Raw genomic sequence first — 12509 nt, 5'->3', positions numbered from 1 at the left:
AGTCTTTGGTAAGATGCATCATCAAAGTCCAGTTTATACCCATCTGAGACCTGATGCAGGACAGCAGCTTCCTCTCTTTCTATTTTTTCATCACTACAGGCTTTTGATATTCCTTTTTTTTTTTTTTTTTTTTTTTAGTTCAGTGTAAAATCCACTGATTAATAGTTTAGCAACAACAACAACCTTTTAAAGTGCTTTTCATCTTTAGATTACAATTAGAATTTGATAATGTTATTTTTTTATGTATAAGTAAAAGTATTTAATTGTATGGTGTTCTGTTTGTTTATTTATTATATGTACCTCCTGCAGCTGGTCTCAACGGACAGAAATTACGCATTTTCATTAACACATTTCATTAGGGTTGCAAGAGAACTGCAAATGTCTTAGAGAAGATTTGGACTTTGGGATCTAGAAGTGAAGGGAAAGGTCATCTGTGTGTGTGCACAAGTGTAAGTATGGGAAGATCCCACAGTTGTTTGATTTTCATCTCCATAAATAGTGTATGCAAACATCCAGACACTGCTGTGTTTGGTTGCTGTACACATAAATACTCAGAGAGAGACCTGTACAAACATATACCCCTTTGAAGCTTTGCTTCCTATGTTCTGTTGTTGCTGTGATGAGTTTTGTCAGAATTGTGATTTAACAACTTACAGTCAGAATTTCATCCACTTTTCCGCCTCCCAGGCTGCAGGTGCAGCTTCTCTCCTGACATACCTTCCTCTCTTCCCACCTGATGCTGCTTTGTGTTCTTCCATATTATTTTAAGAGGCAGTTCCAAATTGTGAATAGGTAATATTATTACCAGCAACTACTCAAGTAATATCAGCATTTTCCCCTCTGAATTATATTGGGCAATTGAAGGTGGGATCTCTGTGGTTTGCATCATGAAACCAGGTTTATTGAACACACTGCTGCTTTATAGACCTTTCAACCATGAGTTAAAAATAACTATTTGTTTAAACAATAGCAACCATATCTGTGTTTCTTAGTGACATTGATAACTATGGGCTAGCACAGGCTTGTACAGGCCTGTACTGTCTTGCCAAGCACACCCCGATCTCTTCCTCCTTCAGGGTCCTGCCTCCACTTGCCACAGCCTGTGCCCCTCTAGCACATCTACTTCTGTCAAGAGTTCAGCAGTACTTTGAGTCCTGCTTCCAAGCCGGTTTCCCACAGAATTATATCAGGATTTCTCAGTTCCACAAGTGATATGATCAGGATGGTAAAGCAGCGCTCTGCTATATGGGACTACATTGTGAAGCAGGACTTCCTTTCTGGTTTTATGCTTTTTAAAACCGGGGACCAGAAATACTACTAGTGACAGTTGTTTTGCAGTGCAGCCAAGTTCTCAGTGCCTGGATTGCTCTAACAAAGTTTATTCAGCTGACAAAAAAGAGTATGGGAGCTTGGAAATATGCCGGTTTGTCCTTGTCATGTTCAAATGGCTTGATTGCGACTTCATTTATCCAAGCAGAGTGGAAGAAAACTCAGGGATCATTAGGAAAAGGTCCCTTCTGTGTTTATGTATCCTCAAATACATTGTCCAAGCAGTGCTCCAGATGAAGGGCATTGTGTTTGTCATGATTCAGTCCTGCTGGCTGGTACCATGTGAGAGATGGCAGCTCTGGGAGGAGCATGGAGGGGTCAGGAGCAGAACTACTGAGGGCTGTAGCTCCCCTGATGGAGAGCCAGGGACCAAGTCCTTGGAAGCAGCTGGGGTGGATGGGGAGGCAGGGCCCTGCTGCTTGGTGGCCCACAAACCCCTGCTGCATGAGTAATGAGCTACAAATGTACCACAGGATCTTCAGGTGCTTTGTGAAATTACCACAGCACTCAGGTTTTCCTCAGAGACCACAAGTGATCTTGGTTTTAGTGAGATTCAGGGAATTTTGGACATGGCCATCAGAATTGAAATTGGTACTCACTGCAGATCTTTGAAAAATCTGCTTCTGTATTGTATGAAGTGCTGAGAAAATTTTTGGTAGCTGTATTTTGATCTTGGATTGCACAATACTGCAAGTAAGAGCAACAAAAATAAATTACTTGATCCCTTATAGAGCGAGCAAAGCCTTCTAAATAATAGTTTGGCTTTATTTAGTAGAGCTGGTGAAAGCACAGGGGACTTGGGGAGAGAAGGTTGACCCAGATAAGAAAAGTGCCAATGTGAGATCAACAATGAGTTTCTAGATAGTAGAGCAGAAAAAGAAAGAATCATGGGACTGATAGAAAGTTGTATTGATCTAAAAAACTGCTGTAAATAACAGTAATTTTCAACTCCCATTTCACAGAGGTGTAAAGCCTTTAACTAATCCCATGGATTTTTGCACTGGCCTTCATTTTCATTATTTCTTTAGCCAGATTTACATTATCATTCTGCCTTGGGGAAGGGGAGACTATGGAAGTAGAGCTCCCAGGAACAGGGTGCCACTGGGATGGGGCAGATTCCTGTGGGACAGGACGTGGCAGTGGGTGGGATGTCACCGGTGTTGGACTTTGTTCAGTGTGAGTGCCATAAGTTCCTGTGTGCAGCGCCAGTCACTGCTGCTGGACAGGAGGAGCCTCAGTGCCTGTTCTACTGGAATGAGCTGAAGCCTAGAAGCAAACCAAACCTAATCCATTCTGTTGGCACTCAGTCTTCTCTTTCCTAAATGAAGTCTTACATCTTTCCGGGATTTCTCCTGGAATTCTACAGAGACCTCATTACTGTAAAAAAGACCAGAGTGTTTATTTCTCCCCTGTATTCGTTACTTTCCCATTACCTCTTTTTCTGCAGCATGCTAGTGCTGATTCCTGGTGGATCCACTAAAACTCAGTGCCTCTCACTGTTGTGTAGGGACTGACTGCCCATGTGTATCTCTGTGTTTGATATACCTGCCTGAGGGCACGTAGCTTTTTTTCATTGCATCTGCTTTTTCTTCCTGCTTATCTCTGGCTGGGAGACCAGAGTTGGAATTAAGAATTACCTGTTTTCTTCTTTCACATCAGTATCAAATGTAAGTTCATTAAGCATGCTCTTTATTCCCTTCTTTCAAGCCATGAATAAAGAACTGAGCAGCTCCCAACACCAAGGCAGATCCCACAGAAACCAGGTTGCTTCTCTCCTGGCCTCTACTGCGGCAGCCCTTTGATAACCAGTCCCTCTGGGAGTGTGCTCTTCCAAGTTTGGCATCCCCTTAGCACGCAGTGACCTAATCTATTTTCTGTGTATTGTTTAGGCAGATCATGAAAATGCAACAGGAGAAGGTTTCAGACCCTGCCTGAAGATACCTGGTATTTACAGCTTCTAATCTTTCCAGAAGCCATAAAAGCTTATTTTCCATTAGTCAGACAATATCTATGCTTGAAAAATCATATGGAATGTAACTCATCTCTGTTATATTCTGCCTGCTTCTTGTTTGTTTGATTACAAATTGATAGGATTTATTTGCCCTCAGCAGACACCATTTGGAACTGACAGACAGTTGGGGCAGCTGCTTTGCTGGCATTGCTGCCAAGAGGTTTGGAAGGGCACCAGGGTCAGGGGTTGGCTTCTGCACAGTCAAAAAGGCACCAACCCTGAAGAGCCTTTACAAATATTCCTGTCCAAAATACACAGGTCAGGTTTGTGTGTATCACCCCACTCTTGCTGTACAAAGCTGGTGCTTTTGGATGTCCTCTGCCTCATTCCTCTTGGATGGAGATGCAGACCCCATGTATTCACAGTGCAGGAGGGCAGCAAGGAAAAGAGGCTCCTGTATTAAACCCATTTGCACTTTCAGAATTATGTGACAGACAGACAACGTGCTGTGTTCACATTGCCTGGAACTCCACTGTCCCATTCTTGGGTCCATAGAATCCAGATATTTTTGTAAGTCTTAAATTCCTTTACTCACAAAAGTTATTTCTACCTACAAAACACTATTAATTATAATGAGTTTATGGTTGTTTACTTCATGCCTTTTAATGTTTTTTTTCACTCTGCCCTTTTCTCATCTGGCTACACTTTCATTTATATGACATTAATTTTGTTAAGGGATAGACCTGCTTCTATTGCACCCGTAAATGTTGAGTGGGGGTTTGACCTTAATTCAGTCACTTAGTTTTGCCAGCATTAGGAGTTCTTCTCTTGTAATTTCGAAACCTGTACACCCAGACAGCAACAGAAAACTGTTCTTGCTCTTGTGTCTACAGCTGTAATGAACCGACAGAGGATCTGCTCTGGGATCCACTTGTATCCAATTATCTTTTCCCAATATGGATTTCCTGAGCTCTGCTGCCTCCTGTTTGTGTAGGTGTAACTGATAGAGATGTGCAGCCAGATGTAATAAAAGGGATTTTTGTTTATAGCTGTGATTCTAAAAAGCGGAGTTTTTCCTCCTTGAACACCAAGCCATTCACAGATTTCATCTAAAACTGTGCACGTTGAGCTGGGAGGGGCAAGCAAAGTGATGTGCAGGAAAAAAACAATTCACTCAGTAAGTTCAGAGCATTTGTAATGAGCAAGGTGTGAATCCTGCTTCCTTATCCCTGCTCCCAGGACTGCACACAATCACTGGGTTAATAAAACAAAAAGCAGACTTCAGAAACAGCTCATGGAATAGAGATCAGAATATGTGGCTGGAATCCAGATTTCCTACCATGCCAGTACTAAAGCACTTTGCAGAGCAGCAGTGGGAGGCAGAAGAAAGGAGAAACACTTGGTGTGTTTGGGGAAGAACTGCAGGAGGTACAAATGGTGCCTTGGAATGAACAACTGAATTAACTAACCACAACAGTGTCTATAAAAGGTAATTATTATTTATAGGAGTGTCTTTCCATGAGTAAGGGAATGGCTGTACCCTATAATGGCTGTACCTAATTGCACAGCAGTGTAAGTAATGCACTTTCCTCAGGACAAACATATACCTGAAGTAACACTTTGGTCACCTGGATGGGAACTCTGACCCTCCTCACCTCAGGAGATGTCCGAGTCCACTCCCACCTGCAAGGAGCCCTTGCTGGAACTCGGCCTCCTCCAACCCTAAGAGATGGTCCGGACTGGGGCTGCTCAGGTGGGCGCTGGCCTGGCTTTGGCCAGGATTGCCAGACCTGATCGTTTTCTGAGCTCAGGTTTGAACAGCAAGAAGTACGTTGCTGGGTTAGGACAGGCTTGTAGTTGTGCCTCCTCTGCAGTGCCCCAGGCAAACTTGCAGTTAGAGTGGGAGCTGTCAGGACCTGCTGAGCTGCAGACCAGGCCTAATGGCAGAATGGTTAGAGTCCAGAGCTCAGGGCCGGAGGGTGGCCGTGACCACAGGGGCTGTGGGTTGGAGCTGACAGTGAAGCTTTCAGCTCACACTGTGGAGTGCTGTGAAGTGTGTCCGTGTGTTGGGGTCTGAGTTGCTCAGCCACTGCTCACTGCAACTCCCTCTGGCCGCTTCTGCTGCTGGGCAAGTAGGGAGCATTTGCTGAGGGGAGCACAGTGTGCAGGGGAAGCACCAGCTTTCTTTGCAGGCAGAAGAATTTCTCTTCCTGAAAAGGTGATAGCAAAGATGTTTTGGCATTGAAATGTAAGTTTCCATTACTGTAAGAATTAAGAGTATCACTGCTTTTCAGAGTGAAATTCCAGTGTGAAGGAAAACAGAAAATAATGCCCCATATTTATGTCTGCTAATTGCTGTGATTGAGTTTAGGCAGTCAAGGGATGGAGTTACTCTTGGTTTTCGTGGAGCAAGAATGATGAGCTTTGAGAGGCTTCAGGCTCTCTTTCACAATTACCCCTGGTGGTGTACTAATTAACACAGTCCGACTTCTTTCCTCCTGTGATTGTACCTTCCAAGAAACATTCAGGTGAAGTTCTGGGATTTTGTTTCTCCTATATCTCTGTGGAGATACTCCAAACTGCTTTCTTTGTACATAATCCATTTTCTTTCTTGATAGACTTAGCTGGATGTCTCTGTATATATTATTTATGGCCTATTCCCAGTTTTGTTGTTGGATAGAGTAGTTGATTTGAGCTGTAGTAAAAATCCATCACTACCTTGGGGAGATATAATTGCTTGTAAATATAGTACTTAGTGTCTTGTCTTTGTTTTTCTTCACCTTGAATGTATTATCAGCTTGCTCAACCTGTAAGGCTTTATGCTTGGAAATAGTGAGGTGTGGGGAAAATAAATGTGTTATATCTCCCATGCAATGAATCCAGAGTCTAGTGTTGTAGGGTATGAACTCAGTGAAATCATTGGGGACGAACTTGAGTAACTGAGTGTGTGAGGTGAAGTTTGGCCTTAAACATTAGAGACTGGGAGCAGGGAAAAACAGTAAGATTAAAGCTGACTTGAAAAAAAAAATAAAAAATTAAGTACTACACGATTTCCATAGCAGAGAAATTAGAATTTCTTCAGGGGAAGAGGTGAGAAACTCCACAATGGAGAAATTTTGTCGTGTTGTTGACTGGCAGATGGTTCTTGGTAGGAAGGTTTTTATGTATTTGTTTCTTGAACAGCTGTAGGTGCATGAGCTATTGCATGCAGGTCTGCACCATCCACCATAATTTGGGATGCTTCAGTATGTGGTAGTGGAGGATCAGGGAGTAGAATTGTAGGAAGAAAGAGATGCTGTTACAGTGATACAGAGAAAGACCTAAATATGTGGAAAAGCATTCTAGAGAGTGAGATGGATAGCTCAGGGAAACATTACCTTTCAAGCACAGTGTTTTTTCATGCTTCAAACTTGCCTGAAAAAAATGCAAGTGCACATAAAACTGGTAGGAAGCTGTGCAGTGGCTGGGGAGAGCAACCTAGATGATTTAATAGACTTTATGTGTCTCTAACATCTGGATTCAGGGAGTTAATCTGCGTTAGTGGCATTCTGAATCTACTGATTTTGTGCTAAATCAGGAGAAGTGGGAATTCACAAAGTGCACAGCTGCACTGGTCTCATTAGAAGGAAACATGCATTGAACCTGGTAGTTACTCACCAAAACCCATGAAACTCCTTTGCTGAATTTCAAACAATGAAATCACAGGGCTGCAGAGCCCTCAGCAGAGGAAGGTACGATGCCACCCCCAGAACTGTCAGGTCTCCTCCGTGGGCAGTGGTGCCACAATGCCGTGGCTGCCCCGCTCTGCCTCTCCCTGAGCCTGCTCCTCTGGAAGGGGAGCTCTGAACCTTCTCCCCACCCACCACAGCCCTGGAGCCTCTTCAAGGCTCTCCGTGTGTCCCACAGCCTCTCTTGCGCACTCCTTTGCCCCACTCCAAACTTCCAGATTGTTGTGGGTGTAAACCCTTCTGTCTCTCCTTACGTTTATGACATGGAATGATCCTTTTTGCACAGCTTCCCATTGTGTCCAAGCTTCCTTCGTAGAAACCCTCACAGACCTGCAGCTGCAGTCTTACCCAAACAGGGAAAGCTGCAGGAAAGCTTTGTGCAGGTTATTACCTGTGTGTGCACCTTGGTGTGCTCTCTGCTGTTTCACAGCAGCTCTGCCTCAGGGACTCCTGTCAGACTGACCCCTGAAACAACCCCACTGGCTTTGTACAGAAATGCTGTAGGGCCTCTCTCTAAGCAGTAGGTTGCTTATGTCCAAATTTAGTGTTTGCAGTTGAACTAGCATCCTGTTTTGGGGTTTTTTTTCTCTGGTTTTTTCCATTCAGCCAGTCATTCAGCAGACCTGGTGTACTTTCTCCAAGTAATCTTTTCAAAGTACTCAGAATTTCCCAACATCATGAACTGGGACTAACGGCTTACTATGCCATACCCTAAGGCAGCTAAGCCTTTGCTTTATGTCAGAGGCACTGGATTTTACATGAAAGTAAGAAAAGGAGCACAGATAGTTCTTGGTTGTGTAGCAAAGGAGCTTTCTTTGTGCCTGTACCTTAATGTGCTAGGGTTTCAGCGCTTTTTAACACAAGGCTTGGGCATTCCTAAATATTTAATTTTTTTTTCAATACTGAGCTGTGGCTGACAGCTCCAAGGCATTGCACCCCACATTTCTTAGGGGCTGTAGAACTTGAACCATTGGTGCAGTAGGTACCAGGTGGGGCAGAAGTCTCCAGAACAGTCATTGCTGAGTGTTCCTCTAGTGGCTCTGAGGGTGGCCATGTTTGTATTGAAAAGAAATACTCCATTTTCATTTGTCTAAGTAATTTTTTTGTATGGAATTGTTTAATTCTCGTTAGATCTCTGAGGGTGCAAGAAAATTGCTGGTTTACCTGGAGAACTTCACCCTCAAAATACTCAGACAGGTTCAAATGTCAGCAAAGCTGCTGCAGATACAAGAATTACCTAAGTAGAAATGGCTTGAACTGTTCTCCTTTGCTGGCCATTTTAATCCTGGGTTGGACCTTGCCAGGATGGTACTGGGCTGCTGGTAGTTGTGGAGCAGCTGAAGGATGTGCTGTGGATGCCTGACAAACCTCTGGCCTTTGGAACTGCTGCGGTGTAAATAATGATGAGCCAGTGGCCCGGAATGGAGGGAAGGCACATGTAAAGATTGGGTTGTACAAATAAGGATTCAAAGGGAAAGACCAGGAAAGGCAAATGAGGGATATGGGTGAGGGTTCAATTACTTAATCCTAGATACAGAGGATTGCATTTGCAAATTCATTCCCCACATACACTATAATTCTTTCATAAACTGATTGATCTGCCAGGTAGGTTTGCCATAACAAGATGCCTTTCATAGAAAATGATGTGTAAAATACTGGATTCTAGATTGTTCAAAATGTAGGCTTCCAAAGTGGAGAGTAAGAAATTGTAATAAGTATGCTTTTCTTCAAGGACTGGGAGGTCTTTGCTGAGCAATATGATTAATCAAGAAGGGGTTAAACGTTATCTGCCATGTTGTGTTGTCACCACTGTTGTTTCTTGACTGCAGTGTTTGTGCAGGTCCATACTATAATATTTCTAGGTTAAATGAGTTTCTTACTGGAATGCTCTTTACACATGAAACCATACCGACTTTGACAAAAATGGTCTTCTTATTTGAACAAAGAGTTACATTAATTTTTTTCTTATTGTCTATTTCCTTTGTCCGGTGCAGAACTTGTAAATTGATTTGGAGCCTTCAGAAATTAAATACATAGCAAACTAGAAGTATTCCTGTCAAAGATGTTGGAAGGCAAAGCAGAGTTCAGCAGCACTGCTCACTTTTATGTATGCATAAAGTACAATTCAGTGTGGATTTTAGTTTAGGTGAAGTGTTTCAGCATTAAAGAGGCTGAGACTCAAGCAAATGTGAAGAGAAGGGTGGTCATACTTCCTGCCTTAAGTTTTCACATTTTACTTCTTCTTAGAAGCATTCTCCTGTAATTAAAGCAGCTTTTTGGGCTTGGGAGGAGGGCATACAGAAAAAGTGTCTAACTTTTTGGCAGACTGTTCACAAGAATTTGGCTGAAATTCTAAAGAAATTCTGTAATTGTTTGGGGAGTATTTTTCCGATATGGCATATCTGTGTTCTGAGTGGCATATGTAACCTGATTTGCAGTCCCGTTCATACATCTCTTTTTGTGCTCGGGTGCACTAATTAAATTTAAAAACCCCAACCAGACGAACCCCACTATTTTTCTGACCAGATATCCATGATGACTCTCAGAATACACTGAGCTTAACCTCCTTGGAACATACTACTAGAAAACTCATGTAAGGAAAAGAACTTCATACAACTCTGGGAATAGCAAACTGCCCAAGAAATTTCTTAGAAGTCAGGATTTGGCATGGGCTGTACTTCCATTATGAAAAAACTGTGATATCTTTCTGGTACTTCTGCACCCCATAGATGCCAAAGAATGCAAATTTGTGAGACATGAAAACTGTTGGGGGCAGGATTTAATTACTGTCACTTGTGTATGGATTAGTTGCTTTGTTTAATGGCGTTGTTGTGCACCTATTTGCATGGCTGTGATTTGTTCTGGGTGTCTGTGTTCCTCTGAAGGGGGAGAGGCCCGCTGAAGCACACATCCGATGTCATCAATGCCGCCAAGATGATCTCAGAGTCGGGCTCGCGCATGGACGTCCTGGCGCGGCTCATCGCTGGCCAGGTGAGTTACCACGGGGCACTGCAGGAACCACACACAGCCCTGACACCCCCCAGGGTCTCCTGCAGGAGTGCCTGTGACACTTGTAGAGTGCTTCTGAAGCACTGGATACACAGATCCTGTCTGAACCTCCCTGGGGATTCTCTTCTCCATTTGTATCAGTGGTCTGTTCATGTACATCCTGAAATGGATGTGTACATGCATCACACATGTCTAGGGACACACATGGATCTGTACCTGCATTTGTACATGTGTGTGAACATTGTAAGCTCCCTTAAGCTATGAATGCAACATCTTAGACATACAGTATATGAGAATATGTATATATACACACACATTAAAAATATATATATTCATGACTGCCTTAATATATATTATTATTATTAATGTATTAAGATATATGTAAATATATAAATAGTTGTAAAAAAAGCTGTTGTCCTGGTTTAACCTCAGCTGGCAACTGAGTACAATGCAGCTGCTCGGTCACCTATTCCTGGAACTGGAAAAAAATGGAAACCTCATGGGTTTTTATAAAAAAAATTCAATAATTTAAAATATAATAGTAGTAATCCTAATATTGGTGCTGAAAGAGAGGGGCAGAGAGGACTGAGATCAGAGAGAAAGAAGTGATGCCCAGCACAATTCCCAGGCAGGTGCTCACTGATGCCCAGCCTATCCCTGAACAGCAGTTGGCCCCTTCCCCGTACTGGGCATGACACTCCATGGAATTGGTATGGAAGAGCCTTTGGCCAGGTTGGGTCACCTGTCCTGCTCCCTAGCTGCTTGTGCACCATTCACTGAAGGTGGGACACTGAGAGGTCCTTGTGTACTGACTTCCTTCCCGTATTAATCCAGCACAGCACGGGGCCAGCCACTGTGGAGAGTGTGAGCTCTGTGCCAGGCAGCACAGCCTCATCCTCTCCTGACTGACCTGGCTGAATCACCTGGCACGTGAGCTGTTAGAACACTGGATGATGGCACTGGCACAGAGCTCTGCTGCTCTGGGCAGGTGCTTGGTCTCAGCTTAGTAAGGACAGACTTGTCTGGCTCCAGAATATTTGGTTTGTTCTCCACCCTCTGCAGAGTTACAGAATCCATGCTTTTGCTGTACCTTCCTTCTCTGCCCCCTACCCCTACCACTGGCTGTTTTGGCCTCTGCAAATCTGCAGCTTGAAGGTGATTTTTGGTTTCACATTTAATTTTTATTTACGTTTATAGTTATTTTAAGTAACTTTTAGGAGTTATTTATCACCGTGAAATGCAGAGTGTTAGAGTTGGAAGGTGTGCAATAAAATTGCTGTTTGATTTTTAGCTCAGCTGGCTTGACCTTCCCCCCAAAACACCCAGCAGGAACAGGGTCACTGAGCAGCCTGCCTAAGGGAGCTGCAGCAGAACGTGAGCACACCTGCAACCTCCTCACCAGGCTGGCTGGGTTGCTTTAGCCCTACACCACCAGCAGAGGAGTGCAGGAAATGGCAGTGTGCAAGTGTCACTCTTGAAGCCTTTCTTCTTTGTGGCTGCCTTTCAGGTTGAGGGCAGCACAGGACAGTTGCTGTTTTCACATCCTCACGTGCTTGCTCTCTTCCCTTCACTCTTTATTTTCATATTCAGTGTGCTTGCTTTTCTACTGTCTAGGAAGCAGCACCAGTCTGTTAGTGGTTGTCATGTGTCTCCCTGAATTCTAGACAACAAAAGAATTCCTATTTTGCATCTATACAGTTGTGATCAGATTTGTGGAAAAAAATAGGGAAAATGTCTGGATTCCCCATTCCTGATCTTGACACACGTTCCTCCAGCACTGGACAACAGCTCCTTTCAGGATTTTATCTATTACAAATTAAAATTCAAACTTGTCACTGATACACTGCAGAAAATTATGAGATAGCAAAGCCAAAGATGAGTAAGGGTCATAAATTCTTGCTGGTTTTAGGACAAGAAACCCACTCTCACTGAAATATTTCTTTTAGGAAAGAAAGATTTCAGCTGTATTACTACAGCAACTCAAGACTAGAAACATGAACAGATCAGTGTGAGAAAAAAGTATTCATGAGCCGTTAGTGGTGATAATTTGTGTGCTCCCTCAGAGCTGCTGGGAAATGGGACATCATTCAGGTTATTGTAACCCTTTTACTGAATTGACTCCAACTCTTTGCCTTTTCTGGGCTCAGAGCTTGCACACAGCTGACATCTGGGAGCCACCTGACTCCTGGGATTTGCTCTGTGCATCTGAAGGACACTCTTTACTTACAGGTGTTGCTTGGATTTTAGATGCAGTTTTATATTACATTACATATATTAAAACCAGAAAAACCCAAACACAAATCAGAAAATGAACCAAAGCACACAATTGCAAATATTGCTAGATAGGTGTGAGACTTAGTAAAAAAGATAATCTTGATTTATCCCTCCTATTACAGATATTAGTATGGTCCTCTGATTCCTTGCATGGCTAGTTATCTTTTAACTTCTGTAACCCTTTTTGGCTGTGCCAGGTTATCCTTTAACTTAGAAAG

General features: G+C 43.1%; 1 protein-coding gene across 14 annotated transcripts in view; it reads left to right on the top strand.

The window, feature by feature from the left end:
• Window positions 1-12509, top strand: part of CTNNA3 (catenin alpha 3) — a 444137-nt gene that overhangs the window by 409356 nt on the left and 22272 nt on the right. For all 14 annotated transcript variants that reach the window (XM_058421607.1, XM_040071778.2, XM_058421606.1 and 11 more), the window contains one exon: window positions 9894-9999. In XM_058421607.1, the coding sequence (XP_058277590.1) occupies window positions 9894-9999 (106 nt within the window). The remainder of the gene's footprint in view (window positions 1-9893; window positions 10000-12509) is intronic.

Source organism: Hirundo rustica, chromosome 8, assembly GCF_015227805.2.
Source record: "Hirundo rustica isolate bHirRus1 chromosome 8, bHirRus1.pri.v3, whole genome shotgun sequence".
In the NCBI taxonomy this organism is placed as follows: domain Eukaryota; kingdom Metazoa; phylum Chordata; class Aves; order Passeriformes; family Hirundinidae; genus Hirundo; species Hirundo rustica.
This window is presented reverse-complemented; position numbering and strand designations above follow the sequence as displayed.